The following is a 21639-nucleotide window of genomic DNA, read 5'->3' on the forward strand; positions in this document are numbered from 1 at the left end:
AGACAGTGTGACCAGAGATTCTTTGTAAGGTAAGATTTTTCTTGTTACAAACGTTTCTAATATGATTTGAAAAAGGTTTATTTGTATCAAAATAAATTGGTATTACCACTAAGTGGTATTACTAACGAATTGTTGTCTATCCCGACTGTTAATAGTATAGCATGTCTTGAAATAGAGATGTACTGAATTTAAATTAATTTATTCGATTTAAATATCGGTATCATAAGCAATCGATATTAAGAAATTTGTGTACGAAACTGATGTGGAAAAATACATCAGACAAACAACTTAAAAACAGCTAGGGATTATTTAGGATATTATAAATCAACAGATTCTTTTCTTGGTAGACGCATTAAAAATTTCAGATAAATAATTAAATGCCTAAATGATCAGCAAATCGAATTGTGGATAATACTTTTGATATTGTTTTTAAAAAAGCCATCAAAATAACATTGAAACGGACAGAAAAAATTTTAGGTACTAACAAATATTGATTATTGCATTTTCCTGAGTGGGTGAGAAATTAATAAGAACTCAAATACTTAATATTAATTTCTAATCATACTGAAGAAAATTTGTTGAAATCAACGTGAATTGTTTTGGTTTCGCTATTTGAGAAATGATGGATTTGAAAAAAAATTGTGAATGCATATTAACATCTATTTATATGTATATATATATATCCAGATATGTGTACGCATACATGCATGAATATGTATCTCGTAAAATGTGTATCTTATAAATTCAAGCACATTTATACAGTTGAAGATGCATTTGATTTCGGAAGTTAAAATTGTAATTTGTTTGATAAATTTAAAATAAAAAAATAATTAACAGTGCAGCTTATGAAAATTGTTTGCATTATTCCGTTACAGAAATTACAGAGTTTGGTAAACTCAATATATTGGGTAATTTGTTAATTAAAAATTAATCTAGAATTATGGGGCCGTCACAAATCCTAAATCTTGGCTATTTGGGTCTAATATTAATTGGTTTCGTCGGTGTTTCGGTTCATGCTGGCACTTCTACTGAAAATGAGGACGAGTATCTTATCCAACGAGGTTCGTTCAAATTATAAAAATACACAAGTTTGCTTAAATGATGGTTTATCAAAATTATATATTATGATTTCAGAGTATATTCTAGAGAAGTCCTACCATGGATTGATTCGGGAAAATGAGACTCTAGTGGAAATAACGCCATTAATTAACGTCGATGAAGAAAAAATTTGCAACTTTCGCATTGTAAAAAAGCCATATCATGAAATTCCATTCCAGGTGGGGCCTCAAACTATAAGAACAACGATAGTAAATTTTCCAAACACATCACATATTAACAAAATTTAATATAAATCAAAGTCAATAAAAGATAATTAATTTTCAGATTGAGTTGGTTAACAATCTTGGAATACTGAAGGCACGCCACACACTCAATTGTGAAAAGCGTAAAAGTTACCATTTTGAGATTGTTGCCATATACTGCGATGGAACGCCATCGAACTCGGCAAACGTCCATATCACAGTGATCGACATCAATGAGTATTCTCCGACCTTCTTAGAGCCATCATATGTTACCGAAGTCGATGAGGGTAAACTTTATAATGAAATTATTCGTGTCGAAGCAGTAGACAAAGATTGCACTCCACTGTTTGGAGATGTTTGCAAATATGAGATACTAAATAGTGATGAACCATTCACAATCGACAACGAAGGCTCAATCAAAAACAAAGAGCCTCTCTCTCATAAGGTATCCCACAATCACATTTTATCTGTAGTGGCCTACGACTGCGCTATGAAAGAATCTGTTCCCATTATGGTGAGCATCAAGGTACGCCGAGTGTGCGACGCCAAGTTCTTAGGCATACCAGAACGCATCGATTACATTGTAAGTATTTACTAAATGTATAAATTCATTTATATAAATATATATATATATATATATAAAATTTGGGTCGGTGAAAGAGGAGGTTAGCACTAATTCAACTATCCTATGCTTCTATCTCTTAAACTGTTGAAGGTATGAACTTTGTCGTAGATATATCCACCATGGCTTTTGTTTTTTTTTCTTCTGCCATCTTTCTGAAATCGTAGCATTAGCTCACGTGCAAAATATCAATGCTCTAGCTATAAAGCTTTAGAAGGTGCAGTTTTATCCGATGCGGCGAAAAAAATTTGAATGCTTACTCTCTAATAATGCGAAAATTACAGAGTAAAACATGCCCTCGAAGAAGCGTAAGAATTATTTTAGAACTAGTTGTCAAAAATTGAAATATTTAAATTTCAAGCCGCTGGCCCTTCGGAGAGATAACGTTACGATTTACTATGCGCCTGTGGACGTAGATTCATCCGCCATAGCTTTTTGGTCTTGGATGGTCAACACGAATATCGGAAAATTAATTTTCCAATTTGTCAATTTTCCGATTGTGGGTGAATCAGGAAAATTTTAATACTTTATAGTATATGATCAATGCATTTAGGTTCAATAGCGCCGAAAAAATTCATACATACAAACGGACGGACGGACAATACCACAGACGGATGGACAGCAAGGCGGATAGTGCACAAAACCAATATAATATATTGGATATATTTACGAATGAGTACAATTAAGAAAGTGTGGCATTGGTTTTATAAATAATCAAAATTTTTAGTCCGGTAGCACGGAAAGCTTACAACTGTTTCCAAATGCGCGACTTGATTTGTGCAATATATTATGCACAGCTGATGATCTAAACGTTCACGCAGCGGTTGCTCTTAAGGTAAGCATACTTATTTACTTTACACAATTTTATATTGACCTAATCCACTTGTTGATGTTAATGCTATTCGTATTAAGACTAAGCACATATCATTTGGCTGTGATCGTGATATATCGAACTGTTCAGCGAATAAAAACTTAAAGGACATTTTGCCCCGTGACACCGACTGGACGAAGGAGTTGAGCTATGACGAGGGGCCTGAGCCGGTCTTCCATTTCGATGGGTCAGCTGGTGTAGTTGTACCCGATGGGTTTATTGACCATCACGATTTCTCGCTGAAGCCTTTTAGCATTGTGACGATCTTTCGCCATGGTAATCAAAGCCCAATGAACAAACATGTAAAAGAGCATATAGTTTGCAACGCGGATGATCACAAAATGAATCGTCACCATATGGCACTGTTCGTACGAAACTGCCGACTTATTCTACTGTTGCGAAAGAATTTCAATGACGGTGATCTAAACATATTTAGTCCAGCGGAGTGGAGATGGAAAATAGCGCAGGTCTGCGACAATGAATGGCACCACTATGTAATCAACGTATACCAGTCATCCAAGGTAGAGCTGTTCATAGATGGTGTACAATTTGTGAGCTCCGTTGAGGACCATCACGCCAATCCGGAGGTCATCGATGATTGGCCCTTGCATGCTGCACATGGAGTTAATACTACACTGGCGGTCGGAGCATGTTACCAGAGTTCAGAGAACCGACTAAAGCACGGATTCAATGGTGACATATCAGAAGTGAAGCTATCTCTCAACCGTGTGCTCTCTGTCGACGACATTAAGTGTGGAACGAGCTGTGCCGAACATCTGCTACCATCGACGGCATTGCAACTTGAACAGCAGTCAGAGGAGGAGCCGACAGACTTTCAAGTACAGGTCAATGCAAAAATGAATGAAATATATATAGAGGCACAAAGCAAGCATAATATTGAGCAATTAATGCGTAGAATACAATACATCAATATTAAAAAAAATCCCACTATAGGACGCAGAAACATTGAGGTTCGTACAACAATAATGTGTACAAATCAGAGTGCCATACGTCTGCCCACAATCGAGACATATATCATGGTAAATGACCCCGTTCAGCCAGCAACAATTCCTAGCGAAAAACTTGCAGAAGATACTGCTACTTTCTATACAGTTGAAAATCTCAGACCTCAATTTGAAGGCGATCAGCTTACATCGAAGTCTTCACATTTGGCAACAAAGATTGCAATTTCCGGTAAATAAAAATTATAACAAAAACGTTTCAGTTGGGCAAAACCGACTATATTATACTCATTCGTAGACTTAGTCGTAGTAAAATTAAAAACAACAAAGTAACTATGTGAAGTTTTTAATTCATAAGTATATGCCGCTAATGGCTTTTTGTATTAAAACTAAACGATTTTAGTTTTAAACGGCTGCAGTGAACAAAGATACACTATCTAATATTTTGATGATACACTCATTGGCAATCAGTTAAAAAAACATATATGTTCATTATGTCTTATAATAATATTATCTTAATTTATTTATTTTTTTCAAACTGAGTGGCAACGAGCATATATCTAAATTTTAAGACTAACTGTAAAATTGTATCAAGACTTATCACTCTATTTTTATTTCTTAGGAACCCAAAATAAACTCGTTTCTTATCAAGAAATTAAATTTGGTGTACATATCTTGGATAAAGTTCGCATTGGTCTCGCCACCGACAGTGATAGTGAAAATGGGATCCCCAAAGAGAACCTCGATTCGTGCAGTGTAATTGTATTTCCATCTTTAAATCCGGACCATGAGGAAATTCAAATAGACGGGGATGAATCATTGTCATCTACAATGGACATCAGAACAAATATTAACAAGGATGGGGTTGAAATGATCGGAACCGATTCAATTCGCAGTTATCTCAGCGTATTGCGTGCTTTAGTCTATAGCAACAAGAAACCGGCATATTATCTTAATCGTGTGTTTAAGCTGTCCTGTTCGCAGCTATCCGCACAATATAAAAGTGTTGAATATACACTCACATTGACTGTTTTGCATCCGAAGCAATTTTTTAAAACAACAAATGCACCATCATCAGCCGTTACAAGCGCTGAAGGAAAGGAAAATTTTCCATCCAATTATCACAATGGGCGAATTGTAAGCGAGAGTGTGGTTCAAGGATCATCAGGTAAAATATTTGATTTGCTTAATTTATAATATAATATAGAAGATTAAATGTGGAGATGTTCTGAAATTTATTTATTTCAGATACGAAGTTTTTTTCGAACTCCTTGCTTCATATCAATGATGTACAGGAGCCTAAGTCTCATTTACACTCCTTCGCGCACAAAGGTTTGTAAATTATAATAAAAAATTATAATAGTAATAATCATAATATGAATACATATATATAAAATCTTCTTTATTAGCTGAGGCGTCGCATCCAACAATGCTGATAATTTTAATATGCGTTTTTCTCGTCATCTTACTCTGTGGCATTTCTGTGGCAAGGCTAAAAAGTAACCAAAAATACACCGACCGACATCAGCCTTGTCCCAAGGTAAAATTGTTTGATTTCTCAAAAAGTTTTTGTTAAAACGGGCACAAGAGGACGTACCCTTAATCAGGGCGACGAACTGGGTTGATTAAGTCTTATCCCTTAGTTTGATTAAATAGAGTTTGGCTAGTTAGTACCGTCGTGGCAGGCAGCTCTGGGAAACAGCATTTTTTTATATACAGTGACGAACTAAATTATTGGCACAGCAAGGTTTTTAAACTTTATAGCAATTTTTCAAGTATTTTGAAAAAATTAAAAATTAAAATCAAGTATAAACAAAAAATTAACTAAGTAGAATAAGGTATTTCTATGTCTTGTTATTTAAAACTTCACAAATCTGAATTCCAACATAGAACAATAATATATATACTTTATGGAGTCTGCCACGCCTCCTTCTGTCTGCTGCATACTTTTAACAAAACTATTATACCCTGATTTTCCATTTTCAATGGGTTCAGGGTATAATTATATATTTATTTCTATATCATGTTATAGAAACATTTGTGGGACGTCGGCATTGCAGTTTATGTGTGCCGCTTTATTTGTGTCGCTGCTAGGCTCACAAGCAAGGACAGTAAGCATTAATAAATAAATACATACATATATACATTTCTAACAGCGCCTTTGTATGCTTAACTGTTTTATCATTATTTCCCTGTATTTCACGTCGTATTAGCCGGTAAATTACTAAGAAAATAGGAAAAAGTCGTCGAGATCAGCGGATTGTCATCAAAAGCGGAAACCTACTATGTGGAGGCTCTTTCATATAAGATTGTATGGGGACCAACCTAGACATCTAATTTTCGTCGACATAACCGGTTAAACGCTTTAGGCAGAGTCGTTATAATCGGATTCCACTGTATTATTGTTATTTTTAAATGTAGATTCATATGTTCTTTAAAGTATTTAGGTTTTTGTTGTAACTCACCCTTCAGGCTTATATACACACCCTTATCCCTAAATTTTTAAAAGGCGTATTTTAAATACTAGATACTAGATGCTATAATTACGATCTACAATTTTCATGAAGATAGTCCATCCACAAGAAAAGTTATTCAAAAAAGCTTTTATTCGCATAGTAAGCCCATACTGCAGTTCATGCGTGTTTATGCGTGCGTGCGTGTGCATGTGTTGTTTCTTTTGCAAGCAGAAATATGCAAAGAATTATTGAAATTACTCACTTGCTCGAAGGGTTCAGGGGATCTCCTTGTGCATTGGTCTCAATTTATATATTGTTTACTTAATATTTTAGGTAGCTGATGAAGGTTTGATTTGGGACGATTCTGCATTGACCATTACCATTAATCCAATGCAAACTGATGGCGCATCTGAGGAAAGTTCTGATTCGGATAATACTGATTCGGAAGACGAAGACGGTACGTTTTGTGCAGATATATTTATAAATACCAATGTTGTCAATTACAAATTATTATCTTTAGTGATCAAAGATGGATTTACCCACATCAATCAGCTTGAGTGGGACCACACCAATATGTTTTCATCGGGGAACTAATATGGATATATGTGTCGTTTATCAATAAAAATTTAAATTAATTATATGTAAATTTGCTTTTAATACATATATGAATTACACAATGAATCCACAACCATTCTCGCAAAGTAATTCACAAAAACATTCATGCATATATACAACTGAATACATAAATATTTGAATTAAAACTACTATGCATAAGAGTATGTATATTGTACGCACAGCTTGTTTGATTAACAATGGATGTGTATAGCCTCTAAGTATATATATATATATATATATATATATATATACATATTTGTATCCGCAATCTTAGCATATGTACGAATTATACATACATGCTTATAAAACTTCAACTGTAATTAACACAACGCATACTTAAATAATACTTTAATAATATAATTAAACATAGAAGAAAAATGTATCGCTTAATATATATATATATATATATATATACCCTTGCAAATTATTTAAAAATTTACTTTCATACGCACATTTATAAATTCATACACATATAAATCGATACATATTCTATCAGAGACACATATTCGAAACAAATAGGAGGTACTTCCGTCCCCATAATATAAGTCTTCTTCTATTTGGATTTATGTTCATATTCACTTTTCAATTTGTCTGTTTATCCGATATTCGAAAAACTTCAAATTAGTAATTCCTTTTTTTTCTATTTGGTAGTAAGGATAAATATATATTAAAAAACAAACAAAATAATAATTACTGTAAAATTATCTCAGAATAATATTATATCCTTAAGCCATATATATATAGATTTACTTTAAATTATATATGTGTTAGATTTCATTAGGATTAAATAATCACTAATGAAATGTTACTATTTCAGCCCAGGATTTGTTGCTTTCAAATATATATATATATATATATATATATATATATATATATATATATATATATATATATATATATCAGGATTTGTTGCTTTAAAATATATATATATATATATATATATATATATATATATATATATATATATTTGAAAGCAACAAATCCTGATTATTTATATATATATATATATATTTTTTTTTTATTATTTTATTTTAAAAGTACTATTAAAATTTGACACAGCTTAGGTGCTCGGCGATTCATTTTTATATATATAAATTTATGGATTTATATATCTAAAGATACAAAGAAGTCAGGATATTCCATGAACTTCCTTACTACATACTTTGTTAAATTATATCAGAATACAAATTAAATACTTTTATTGAAAAGTTTAAAAGCTTTGTTTCTTGCTTTAAGGTTATGCAAAATGATCCAATATCTAAAGGTACTAATATGTATGCACACACAAAAAGAAAGCTCAGAACATAAAATTGAAAATATTTATAATCTCATTACTTTTCCGTTACAGTTATAATTTATTATTATTTAAATAAATAAGATAACAAACAACCAAATATGTGTGTGTTTTTATACCCTGAACCCATTTTCGATGGGAAATCAGGGTATAATGGTTTTGTTGAAATGTATGTAACAGGCACACAAAGTATATATGTATATTCTTGATCAGTGCGACGAGTTGAGTCGATTTGGCCCTGTCCGCCTGTCTGTCCGTCCGTCCGTATGTATGAACGCGTCGATCTCAGAAGATATAAGAGCTAGAGCTTTTTTTTCCTAGGTCCGTGTATATCACGCGCATATCGAGTTTTTCTCTATATATCGATAACTACTCCCGATATATTATTATCAATCAAAAACATTATCGAAAGCATTGAAAGCTAGCTATTTAATTATATCTCCTACACCTTTAAAGCTAGAGCTTCCAAGTTTTAAATGTAGACTTATATGTATTTAATATAATTTCGGTTTTTGTTGCAATTTACCCCCCACCCCTATATCCACCCCCTTACCCACACCTTTGTAAAAGGCGTATTTCAAGTACTAGAGATTTGTGCTTTGGAATGTACATACAGTTGAACGTTATGATTATGTTCTGAAAGTTTCAGTAAGATTGTACGTCTAGAAATTCAATTAATTATTAAATAAATTCGTATAATGTTGCTCACACTGCAGCGCAGCCCAAGCGCAGTCGCTGCTTACTGCGCAGTCAGCAGACCGCGCTCTAATACGTGCGTGTTTTTGTATGTGTGCCGAAAAGAAGTGCAGAGTGATTAGAATATCAGATTAGAGGGTTCAGGGTATCTCCTTGTCGAGCAGTCTCGACTGGAGTCTTCTTAATTGTTTTTTTTATTTTCCAATAATAAACATCTCACCTAAAGTAGAAAGTATATATATATATTTTTTTTAATTTTATGAACTGTTCCTACTAAGAACGTAAAAAGAACAAGTAAGAAAACTCTAGTCGAGAGTGCTCAACTAGATACTACCCTGAACCCAACTAATAAAAATGCCCTTTTACTATAGCTAAAATTTCAATTTCGATGTATTTCAAAATATAAATGAAATACAAAACTCACTTAATAAAATATAATAATATTTTGAAACAATTAAAAAAAAACCGATTGGGATTCGAACCGCGACTTCTCCATCGAGCGTTATGCCGCTAACACACTACGCCACCTCACTTCTAAGAATGGCGCTGGCAAAACTCAAATAGATTCACTGCTGCAGCGCCATCTACCAAAACTAAACGAAACAAACAGCTGATGCGATTCAACGAATGTTTGTAGAAGAAGTTTGAATGTATGTGTGCACACGTATACGATGCTGTTGTAGCTGCTGCACGTGCGTTTGTAAATTGGCCAAATATTTGATGATTTTTAATTAATTTTTGACTTAATGGAATTTAATGAAACTTTCAGCATATGATCTACATATTGTATTGATTATTTTAGAAATTTAAAAAATTAAAAATCATTCACAATTAGCTATAGTTGCATCTAACTTGAACTTGAATGTATTTATTCGATAAAAACATAACGGGATGATTTATCGAATTTTAAAAGCAAACTCGACATCCGCTCTGTATATACAGTCATTTAAAAAAATATCAAGTCTCTACCTCTTCGGAAATCGACGCGTTCAAACACACGGACAGACAGACGGACAGGGCCAAATCAACTCAGCTCGTCGCCCTGATCAAGAATATATATACTTTGTGGGGTCTGCCACGCCTCCTTCTGCCTGTTACATACATTTCAACAAAACCATTATACCCTGATTTCCCATTGAATATGGGTTCAGGGTATAAAAATTGTGCAACTTACATGGTGCTGCGTAGGGTGGCCATCCGTCCTGGAACTCCGGGACATGCCCCGCCTTTGGAGGTAATGTCCCGGTGTCCCGACCTGACATGAAATTGTCCCGGTTGTTAATTGTTTCCATAAATAAAATAGTCATTTTGACAAAATGCAACTTAAAGAAAAGCAACGCAGATAAGGCAATACAGTTTGTTACAACTAACATACACTCGTGCTGTTATTCGGAAGTATTAAAAATAGCGCAAATTTCGAAAAGGTTTTTTTTTCTTAATAAATACACAGTGGTCAGACGAATGAAATAAGTTAGTGGTGGAGAATGTTACGAACATCCATATAGTTCAATGTAATTTTGTGATGAAAGAAATGTTGGTAGTTGTTGACAGTCCCGGAATGGGCTCCAGCCCAGATGGTCACCCTAGTGCTGCGGTAAATAATAAGAAAGCTTATAACTTTAAATATGGAAATCATTACTCATAAAATGTACTATAAATTATCGACTCCAATTTTTGAGTACATTTGTTTCATTATCTAATTTTGCAATGTTTTGTTGTCGTGTGTATTTTAGCTAAAATATAAAAAATTGTTGGTGTTTCGTGGAGTATAACTTACATAAGGAAGGAGTTTAATTGCAAACATGTTGTTTGAACCCTCTATTATTAACGACTATCAACCGTTTTTGCTCCAACCCGAAAAAATAACCATTTTCTAGTAAAATATAAGTTTCAGCGCTGAGAATTTCTAGACGTATGGTCAAGAAAAATCGCTAAATAGAGCTAAAAAAAATTGTTATCGTTGAAAAAATAAATAACAATATGGAAGAAAGTGTGAAAAACATTATTTCTGCTCAAGTTGTCCAATTTATTTTACAAGACAAGAAGAACACGCTATTTGCTATCTCCTCTGAGCTTTATATAAATACTGACAAAGTTGGAGCCTTGAGTGCTCAAATATTAAAATATACATGAATATCTATGCTTGGTATCCCATGTCCCAACTGTGTACATAGTTTTGGTCAATGGATACCAGTTAATGGTTAGCTGCTAGTATTCCTGAGGAAACCCAACCGAAGCTCTGAACAAAATTTATACACATTATAAAAGCTCTCATGTCCGAAAGAGCAGCAGATTAAACAACATCACGGATGTTTTTCCGAGGGTACTAGACTTATCTGATCCACTTTTGTTGTGTTTATCTTCAAAAAAGACAAAGCTCTTCAAAATAATTAAATTTTAACAAAAATTGAAATTCTATAAAATACATCGCTTTAAAGATGTAGGAGATATAATTTTATAACTGATTTTAGATAAGGTTTTTAATCGATAAAAAAAATAGCGGGATGAGATATAAAGACGATTAGGGCTAAATCGAATTATCTCGTCATATACATATACATATACATATACATATACATATACATATACATATACATATACATATACATATACATATACATATACATATACATATACATATACATATACATATACATATACATATACATATACATATACATATACATATACATATACATATACATATACATATACATATAAAACAAAGTCGTGTTATGTGTTACAACACATAACAAATTTTCATTGAGAATTTACCCAGTAGGCTTGATAACAGTGACAGCTTTCGGTCCTGCTCTCATGTTAAACAATTATTCATGCACATTTGATCAATACGGGAATGAATGAACTATTAAGTGTATTTAAAAACAAGTAAGAACGATACCGATAGCAGAAGACTCATTCACAGCCCAAACGCTGTCAACCAGAGTATATAGTGCAATTTTCAAGTCTAGTGCGCAGCAAAAAACACGGCATGATGCCATTAAAATTGGAAAATCATCGATAGCTATTGCATTCAAATTACATACATATATAATTTATACAATTTTGATTTTTATTATATATTTATATCCATACATTGGATACCGACTTCAAGCTAACAGCAGATCAGCGCGATTTTCCTATGCTTGTGCACACACTCATCGTCTATTCTATGCGTACAGACAGAAGCGCGCCTTTTCTCACATTCTTAGAATTTCGATTGATTTCTGGACTTTCTAGCTGTTACTGTAGTTTTGTCTGATGACGCTCTCTTATTAAGCTATTCTATTTTAGCAACTGATTGTTCGAGCAAAGCAGTGGGTGGGCGCGGGTGCTAAGGGCGACGCAAGTAATGTTAGAGTAGGGGTGGTTCGAACCTTTACTGTGTTATTTTTTTTATTTTTTCATACATATTTCATTTTTTATAAAATAGATATTTTATTGGGAAGGTGCGAGCTTGACTGAATGGCACTTAATACTTTTCATTTTTAGTCGAATAATTTTATAAGTTTAAATTTGTTTCTTCTTAAATAGCCCTCAAATACATATACGCAAAAACATACATATGTATATATAATTATATATGTAAGCCTGCACGCATAGCATCAAGCATTCCAGCCTTATACACGCGCTCATTTGTATGTGTGTATGTATGTACACATAAATGCGTGCTCTTGCATATTCTAAGAATCCCGTTGCGATTGATTTGTCTTTGCATTGTTTTTGAATTTCCAGCCGCTACATTGGCTTTTCTTTGCTATGCGGCGTCATAACAATAATGTGATTTCGTTTTAACTACTCTTGATCGAAACGACGCTGTGGTGCTGTAGGCTGAAGCGCCGACGATCTTTATTTTAGCTATTTTGACAAACATGCTGTTTGGGTTGGGTGCGAGTTCAAATCCCGCTGAAAACACTTTTTTTTTTGTAAATTGCAAATTTTTGTTATTTTAGCTTTTTTATATTTTATTAATTTTATAAAAATGTTTCCTTCCGTGCTATCAATGCCTATTAAGCCTACTTATGTGTACATAAATGTCACAACTCGGGCACTGTAAATGCCGATTGCCACGCCCCAGTTTTTAGAACGAGCAACCGGTTACCTAAATGCAAAATTTGAATTCTTACGCTCAAAAAATGTGAAAATTACAGGGTATTTTTCGATATGCCCCGCCCCTAAAGAGGCTTAAAAATTATTTTTGGGGCATCGATAGAGGAGGCCACCAGTAACTTAACTATCCATATTTGAAGCTTCTAGCTCTTAAACTGTAGCAGATATAAACTTTTGCGGTTTGCCACGCCCCCTATAGGCGGACATATATCTACCATAGATCGTTGGACGTGGGTGGTCAACCCGCGTATATATACAAGCATCAATAGTGCCTAAAATATAGCCGAATTCGAAAAATCACTATATCTTCAGGTCCGATTTGCCACGCCCCTAGTGGGCGTAGATATATAATTTTTTCACCTATCTTCATAGAATTAAAACATCAGCTTACATGCAAAATTTCAGCATTCTAGGATTATAACTTTAGGAGATACAGTTTTATCCGATTTGCCACGCCCCTAATGGGCGGAGATATATCCGCCATAGCTTGTGATCTTGAGTGATCGCCGCGAACCTACATACCAAATTTCAGCTTTCTAGCTCTTCAACAAACAGTCAGAAAATGCATTTTCCGATTTGCCCCCTAGTGGGTGGATCGGGAAAATTTTAACACTTTATAAATCGGAGATATACACGAGTATGTGTTCCAAATTTCAAGTCTCTAGCTTCAATAGCGCCGAAATAGATTGCGTTCATACGGACAGACGGACAGACGGACGGACAGCAAGACGGACATTGCACAAAACCAATATACTCATTTCACTTTTGTGAATGACTCTAACAAGTAAGAAAACTCTAGTGGAGAGTGCTCGACTAGATACTACACTGAACCCAACAAATAAAAATGCCCATTTAGTATGGCTGAAATTTCAATTTCAATGTATTTAAAAATATAAATAAAATACAAAACTCATTTAATAAAATATAAAAATATTTTGAAAGAATTAAAGTAGTTAGTTTAATTTTTTCCTATAAAAATTCTAATTGTTACGGTTCCTGATTGCAACCAATCCCAAACGAACCTTATAAATTTTTACAAATTTACGAGGATGTCGAACGCGCAGTCGCCAATCGCGTGGATGCCCGTTGCAACTATAATTACCACAATTCACCTTTTGAAACGCGCTGACAGCTCCGAAATTAAAGAAATTTTAGGGAAAATAACGCGTTTTTTTTTAAGTATTCGTCAATTTTTCAGTATTTTAAAGATATATTCTGCTATTTGGGGCGGAGTCAAATGCAACAAATAAAAAACCATGAAAATCGGTCCAGCAGATTTCGAGTTATAATTATTGTAACAAACCCGACTTTGTTTTATATTTATTGAGACTGTTAGGCGGTACGAAGTTCGCCGGTTCAACTAGTTGCAGAATATACATATATTAACAAGTAAGAAAGCTTTAGTCGAGACTGCTCGACTGCGAGATCCCCTGAACCCTTCGAGCAACTGATATTTCAAAAATTATTCGCATATGCACACATACGTGCGCACGCATAAAGATGCATTGCCAGCAGAGGTGGCTTACTATAGGAAGTCAATTGTTTAATAACTTTTCTTGTGGATGGACTATTATATATATATATATTATTAAACTATCAGATTATGAATATAATATAGATATTAGGGATGCAAAACAATTGATGGTACTATAGATACTATCGATGGTTTTCTAAAACGGCGATACCTCGATATTATTTTCGTCTATCGATAGTCTGACATTCAAAAAAGTGAACGTTAATTTGGCGAACGCCAATTTCGAAGAACGCAAAATGAGCCATACGAGCTAGTGTGCCAAAATGAGTAATATTGAAAGAACAAGTTCAGTGGCTCAGTTCAGTGAACTCACTCAGGAGCTACTCAACTCGAGCTCGACTCTGCGGAGCTCCATCATCACCGTGGCCGCGAAGGTGCTTGTTAGTTCCCAAGCTTCCTCCGATTCCAGCATGGCGTTGACTAAGTTGTCCGCTCTGATGGAGCGGCCCACTGCCTCTTCCAGACGACGCCTCTCCACCAGGAACCGTCCACATTCGAAAAGAATATGGTTGGCGTCTTCCACATGTCCTCGCTCGCACCAGGGGCACTCGTCAGATTCCTCGTGGCCAAAGCGCTTCAAATAGCTCCGAAAGCATCCATGACCCGAGAGGATCTGCGTAAGGTAGAAGTTAACCTCGCCATGTTTGCGGTTAACCCATGGTTCAAGCTCCGGGATGAGCTTGTGCGTCCACCGCCCTTTAGCTGAGCTATTCCACTTTCTTTGCCATCGTGCGATGCTGTTCGCCCTGACAGCGTTGAGTCGCGTAGGCCCGTGCGAATTCCGCTCCACGGCTTCGGCGACCAAATACTCCAGTGGCACCATACCGGCTATGACGAGCGTCGCGTCATCGGAGATAGTCCTGAAAGCGCAGCTGACTCTGATTGCGCTCAGCCTGTAGATCGCGCAAATGCCTCGGCTGTAGCTCGGCGTTGCCATCGCTCTTGCCCATATTGGCGCAGCATAGAGGATGACAGACCTAATGACGCTCATTAGGAGGAGACGTCGTTGCTGTTTAGGTCCCCGCGTGTTAAGCATGATTCTCGAGAGAGCTCTACAAGAATCAGCTGCCTTTTTATGCACATATTCTTAGTGCTCCCGAAAAGTTAATCTTGTGTCTATCATGACACCAAGATATCTTTATCGCCCTCTTTGACGCAATGGTGACGCTGCCGATCTTTATATTGGCAGTTTCCACTCTTTTGCGACTGCTGACTAGTACAACTTCGGACTTGTGTTCCGCTAGCTCGAGCCCAGCTCCTGTCAACCAGCTTCGTATGCGATTGATACTTTCGCTGCACATATCCTCTGTAGCTTTGAGCTCCTTTCCTATGGCTACGACAGCTACATCATCAGCAAAGCCAATGGTGTGCGCGCCTGCTGGTAGTTCCAAGCGCAGTACGCCGTCGTACATGATGTTCCATAGGAGAGGCCCCAGCACTGAGCCTTGGGGTACTCCAGCTGACACTGTATGAGTTTGGGGACCCTCACTCGTGTTGTATACCAGTGTTCTTCCTCTGAAGTAGCTCTTTATTATCTCTCTTAGATATTTAGGGATATTATATTGTGACAGCGCATTCAGTATCATATCCCAACTAGCTGTGTTGAAGGCATTCCTTACATCCAGTGTCGCGATGATACAGTATTCCTTCGTCCCGTGCCTCCATCTGGTGCCTTGAATAGCGGAAGTGGCGAGACCGACAACTTTGTTAAGCGCGTCCGTTGTTGACCGGGCCTTCCGGAATCCAAATTGGTTTGGTGACAGGCCTCCGGCGCTTGCAATCGCAGTCTCCAGCCTAGAGCAGATCAGTTTCTCAAACACCTTTCCCATGGTGTCTAAGAGACAGATCGGTCTGTACGAAGATGGCTCATCTGGTGGTTTGCCAGCCTTGGGTAGCAATACCAGATTCTGGGCTTTCCATTTTGCCGGGAACGTCTCTTGGATCAGGCATTCGTTAAATAATTCGGCGAACGTACTTGGGTGCAAGGCGAGGGCTAGCTTTAGCGCACGATTTGGGATCCCGTCCGGCCCTGGAGCTGTGTTGGTTCTAAGACCTCGGAGAACTACTGATATTTCTTCCTCTGTAACTAAAACAATTTCAGTGCTCTTTGAGCCCTGATCAGCAGACTCGGACTCAGGGGCGTGAATGGAGCTTAAACTTTCTGGAAAGAGTGTTTCCACAATCGATTTAAGCTCCAGACGATCCGTAGGCTGCACCTGTCTACCTGCGTATAGTCTTTTAACTACTATCTTATATGCCCTGCCCCAAGGGTCATATTCGGCTGAGTCGCACAACTGTAAAAAACATTCTCTTTTGCTTGCCCGAATGGCCATCTTCAGCTGTCTTCTAGCTGCCTGGTAAGCTAACTGTTTCTCAAAAAACGTTGACCTACCGCGAGCCCGTTGGTAGCTTCTTCTCGCCTGGATGCATTTGCGACGAATGTCACCTATTTGCGTATTCCACCAATACGTAGGCTCATGTTGTCGCGTGAACTGCTTGCGGCGTAACATGCTGCTATTGCAGGCACTCTGTATTTGGGCTACCATTTGGCATGCTCTGGCCTCAGCATTACCAATTGTACCCAGAGACTGAATGGCCTCTGAAAAGACCGCGGGATCAAAAGTATCTAGCCGATACGACTCCCTCCACAATGTTGACGCCCTGGCAGGTGGCTCACTTATTGTGAACAGAAGTGCCGTATGATCGCTGCCTGTATAGCTATCACAATGGGTCCATGTTGCTCCCCGAAAGAGGGATGAAGTGACAAAAGTAATGTCGATAACAGACCCGTATCCCGCCCGACTGAAGGTGTATTCATGGCCAGTGTTGAGCAGTGCAACATCTAGTGTCGCGAAGATCTCCAGTAGGATACGACCTCTGGCATTTGTTGTGGGGCTACCCCATTCTAGCGCCCAGGAGTTCAAATCTCCAGCTATAATGGCCTTCCGACCCCTAGCATCCTCGGCAAGCTCATCGAGCACCGTCGTGAATTCACTGAGCTGCATGCTGGGGGCCAGATAGCAACTGTAAAGCCATAAGCTACCATATCGGCCACGTACGAACCCATTGAATGACTTAACATTCGAAAGTACGTTCGTTGAGTTGCCGCATACCCACAACGCAGCTTTGCCATTAACGTCTGTTGACCATGTCCTAGGGCAGCTGGTTCTACAGTGGTGAGGCTCACTGTGAAAAGCTACGTCTATACATTTTTCCTTAATGGTCTGCTCTAGAAGATCTTGGGCAGCAACACAATGGTTTAAGTTAAGCTGCAAAAACCTTAACATTTCATTTTACGAGCAGCTTCACGGTAAGATGGGCACTTGAAGCTGCCTGCTGAATGGTCCGTCTGCTTTTCACCTTTCCGGATGCAGAGGCTACATTTTGGTGGCTTGGTGCATGCTTTGGCACTGTGACCCATCTCTCCACACCTGAAACAGGCGCCCTTTAAGTCACAGTCGCTGCCGCAGTTTGCTGCCATATGACCGTAATCGAGGCACTTGAAACAGCGTTTAGGCTGCTCCACGGCTCGGATACGGCAAACTACCCATCCTATTCTAATTTTGGACAGCTCGAGCAGAGTTTTAGCTTTCCCAATTGGAAGAGCAACCGTAGCTCTTTGCTGTCCACCAAAAGCTGGCCGAAGCAATTTGATAGCCTCAATGGGGAGTGAGCTATCCTTCAACTGCACCCTAATTGCCTCCAAGATCTCCTCTTTGGTCGCTAACTCATCTAGATCGCGAATCTCAACTTGAGCCGATTCGGTAAGTGTTTTAACTACCGATCGGTCTCTCAAGGCCTTGCCCACAGCTTCGTGCAGTAACTTAAACTCAACTTGACTACAGCGAGAGCCCGAAAGTATGCACTACTTTTAATAACTGCTACTTCACTCCAGCAGCTAGGTTGTTGTCTTTGCTAAGGCTTAGCAACTCACCAACGTTAGTGAGCAGCTGATTGCCCGATGCAATTTCCAGCACTACTAACAGCTGTTAGAGTGAATGCACCTGGTTTTTAGACTCATTCACGAAAGTGAAATGAGTATATTGGTTTTGTGCAATGTCCGTCTTGCTGTCCGTCCGTCTGTCCGTCTGTCCGTATGAACGCAATCTATTTCGGCGCTATTGAAGCTAGAGACTTGAAATTTGGAACACATACTCGTGTATATCTCCGATTTATAAAGTGTTAAAATTTTCCCGATCCGCCCACTAGGGGCGTGGCAAATCGGAAAATGCATTTTCCGATATACCAGAAATCATGTTTGTTGAAGAGCTAGAAAGCTGAAATTTGGTATGTAGGTCCGCGCCAACCACCCAAGATCACAAGCTATGGCGGATATATCTCCGCCCATTAGGGGCGTGGCAAATCGGACAAAACTGTATCTCCTAAAGTTATAAACCTAGAATGCTGAAATTTTGCACGTAAGCTAATGTTTTAATTCTATGAAGATGGGTGAAAAAATTATATATCTACGTCCCTTAGGGGCGTGGCAAATCGGACCTGAAGATATAGTGATTTTTCGAATTCTGCTATATTTTAGGCACTATTGATGCTAGAGATCTGAAATTTGGTATATATACGCGGGTTGATCACCCAAGTCCAACGAGCTATGGTAGATATATGTCCGCCCATAGGGGGCGTGGCAAACCGCAAAAGTTTATATCTCCTACAATTTAAGAGCTAGAAGCTTCAAATTTGGATAGTTAAGTTACTGGTAGCCTCCTCTATCGATGCCCCAAAAATAATTTTTAAGCCTCTTTAGGGGCGTGGCATATCGAAAAATACCCTGTAATTTTCACATTTTTTGAGCGTAAGAATTCAAATTTTGCATTTAGGTAACCGGTTACTCGTTCTAAGAACTGGCTAAAATTGAGGAGTCGACGGCCACTAGGGGCGTGGCAATCGGCATTTACAGTGCCCGTATCGCGACATTTATATGCGTCAGCCATCTATTTATGCATTTGTACATATAAATAAGCTTAATAGATATTCATAATACAAAAGGAAACATTTTTATGAATTTAAAAAAATTTAAAAGAAGCTAAAATAACAAAAATTTGCAATTTACAAAAAAGTGTTTTCCGCGGGATTTGAACTCGCACCCAACCCAAACAGCATGTTTGTCAAAATAGCTAAAATAATGGTCGTCGGCGCTTCAGCCTACAGCACCACCGCGTCGTTTCGATCAATAGAAGTTAAAACGAAATCACATTATTGTTATGACGCCACATAGCAAAGAAAAGCCAGAGTGGTGGCTGGAAATTCAAAAACAATGCAAAGACAAATCAATCGCAACGAGATTCTTAGAATATGCTAGAGTACGCATTTATGTGTGCATACATACACACATACAAATGAGCGCGTGTATAAGGCTGGAATGCTTGATGCTATGCGTGCAGACTTACATATATACATATGTATGTATTTGCATATATGTATTTGAGGGCTATTTAAGAAGAAACAAATTTAAACTTATAAAATTATTCGACTAAGAAAATGAAAAGTATTAAGTGCCATTCAGTCAAGCTCGCACCTTCCCAATAAAATATCTATTTTATAAAAAACGAAAAATGTATGAAAAAAAAAAAAAAAAAACATAGTAGAGGTTCGAACCTCCCTACTCTAACGTTACTTGCGTCGCCCTTAGCACCCGCGCCATTGCTTTGCTCGAGCACTCAGCTGCTAAAATAGAATAGCTTAATAAGAGAGCGTCATCAGACAAAACTACAGTAACGGCTAGAAAGTCCAGAAATCAATCGAAATTCTAAGAATGTGAGAAAAGGCGCGCTTCTGTCTGTACGCATAGAATAGACGATGAGTGTGTGCACATGTATAGTAAAATCGCGCTGATCTGCTGCTAGCTTGAAGCCGGTATCCAATATATGGATATAAATACATGTATATTATTAAAAGTCAAAATTGTATAAATTATATACATATGCATGTAATTTGAATGCAATTATGCAATGATCATAGCAATAGCTATCGATGATTTTCCCATTTTAAATGGGATCATGCCCTGTTTTTTGTTGCGCACTAGACTTGAAAATTGCACTATATACTCTGGTTGACAGCGTTTGGGCTGTGAATGAGTCTTCTGCAATCGGTATCGCCCGACTGCAACGTTCTTACTTGTTTTATTATTGCGCAAGTGTGACGCCTAAAGTAACAAAATTTACTCGCCCACAAAAGACAAGGAAAGGAAAGAAGCCCTGACGCCAAAACAATGACGCTATCGCCCCCCCCCCCCCTTCTCTTGCACCACCGAATTATACCGCTTGGGAATTCCACGAACCGCCGCGCAGTAAGTCTCTGGTAGTTTTTTTAAGGTCGCTGGGTACGCCGCGCCCACAGCAAACACGTTGACTTCAGTTCTTTCCACTTTCACAGGGGAAAACACAGTTCAAGCTATTGTCTACGATGGATCACGATGACATCGACCGCACTCCGTGAAAACGCAACTCGAACTCTGTGTGTGTGTGTGTGTGTCTTGTGTAAGCAGAAAGACGCGAAAAATGATTGAAACAGCTATTGCTCGAAGGGTTCAGGGGATCTCGTAGTCGGGCACTCTCGACTAGAGCATTCTTACCTGTTTTTTATTAATTTTTGACTGAACGGAAATTAGTGAAACTTTCAGCTAATGATCTACATATTATATTAAATATTTGAGAAATTAAAAAAAAAAAGAAAAATCATTCCCAATTAGCTATAGTGGCACCTGACATTAACTTGAATATTTTTTATTCGATAAAAACATAACGGGATTATTTATCGAATTTTAAAAGCAAACTCGCCATGGTTTTGTGAAAAGTATGTAACAGGCAGAAGGAATCATTACAGACCCCATAAAGTATATATATTCTTTATCAGGACGACGAGCTGAGTCGAAATAGCCCTGTCCGTTTGTCCGTCCCTCCTTCCGTCCGTCCGTATGAACAAAAGGATCTCAGAAGATATAAGAGCTAGAGAGCTGAACTTTGGCATGCATACTCGTGTATACCATAGGCAGTACGAGTTTGCTTTATTTTTTCGATAACTCATCCGATAGCTTTTTTATCGAGAATAATCGAAAAATCGACTTGGTTTTTTCAGCCTAGTTTGAACACTTTTAAACCTAGAGACTTCAAATTCGCGTTGTATATAGAGTTAATAGTTCATAATACAAATACTAGAGACTTGTG

At 37.3% G+C, this 21639-nt stretch overlaps 1 protein-coding gene across 4 annotated transcripts; it reads left to right on the top strand.

Annotated features, from left to right (window-relative positions):
* Nucleotides 1-253: 253 nt before the first annotated feature.
* On the top strand, nt 254-6852 carry Cals (calsyntenin 1). Of its 4 annotated transcripts, none has more exons than XM_089472684.1 (11): nt 256-515; nt 876-1061; nt 1135-1277; nt 1384-1884; nt 2651-2758; nt 2836-3988; nt 4379-4924; nt 5005-5088; nt 5166-5296; nt 6546-6669; nt 6733-6852. In XM_089472684.1, the coding sequence occupies exons 2-11, from the start codon at nt 941-943 to the stop codon at nt 6804-6806; spliced, it is 2985 nt and encodes a 994-aa protein (XP_089328810.1). In that variant the 5' UTR covers nt 256-515; nt 876-940; the 3' UTR covers nt 6807-6852. The 4 variants fall into 4 exon arrangements, with proteins under 4 accessions (XP_089328812.1, XP_089328810.1, XP_017869345.1 ...); XM_018013856.2 differs by having other exon boundaries at nt 256-477; XM_089472685.1 differs by lacking the exon at nt 256-515 and adding an exon at nt 554-795.
* The last annotated feature ends 14787 nt before the right edge of the window (nt 6853-21639 follow it).

Source organism: Drosophila arizonae, chromosome 6 (assembly GCF_054131065.1).
Source record: "Drosophila arizonae isolate 15081-1271.41 chromosome 6, UAZ_ARI_1.0, whole genome shotgun sequence".
Taxonomy (NCBI): domain Eukaryota; kingdom Metazoa; phylum Arthropoda; class Insecta; order Diptera; family Drosophilidae; genus Drosophila; species Drosophila arizonae.

Coding starts and splice junctions, on each gene's coding strand:
- Cals (XM_089472684.1), top strand. CDS start 941: ATGGGGCCGTCACAAATCCTAAATCTTGGCTATTTGGGTCTAATATTA. Junction 1,062..1,134: donor CGAGTATCTTATCCAACGAG/GTTCGTTCAAAT, acceptor TTATGATTTCAG/AGTATATTCTAGAGAAGTCC. Junction 4,925..5,004: donor TGTGGTTCAAGGATCATCAG/GTAAAATATTTG, acceptor TATTTATTTCAG/ATACGAAGTTTTTTTCGAAC.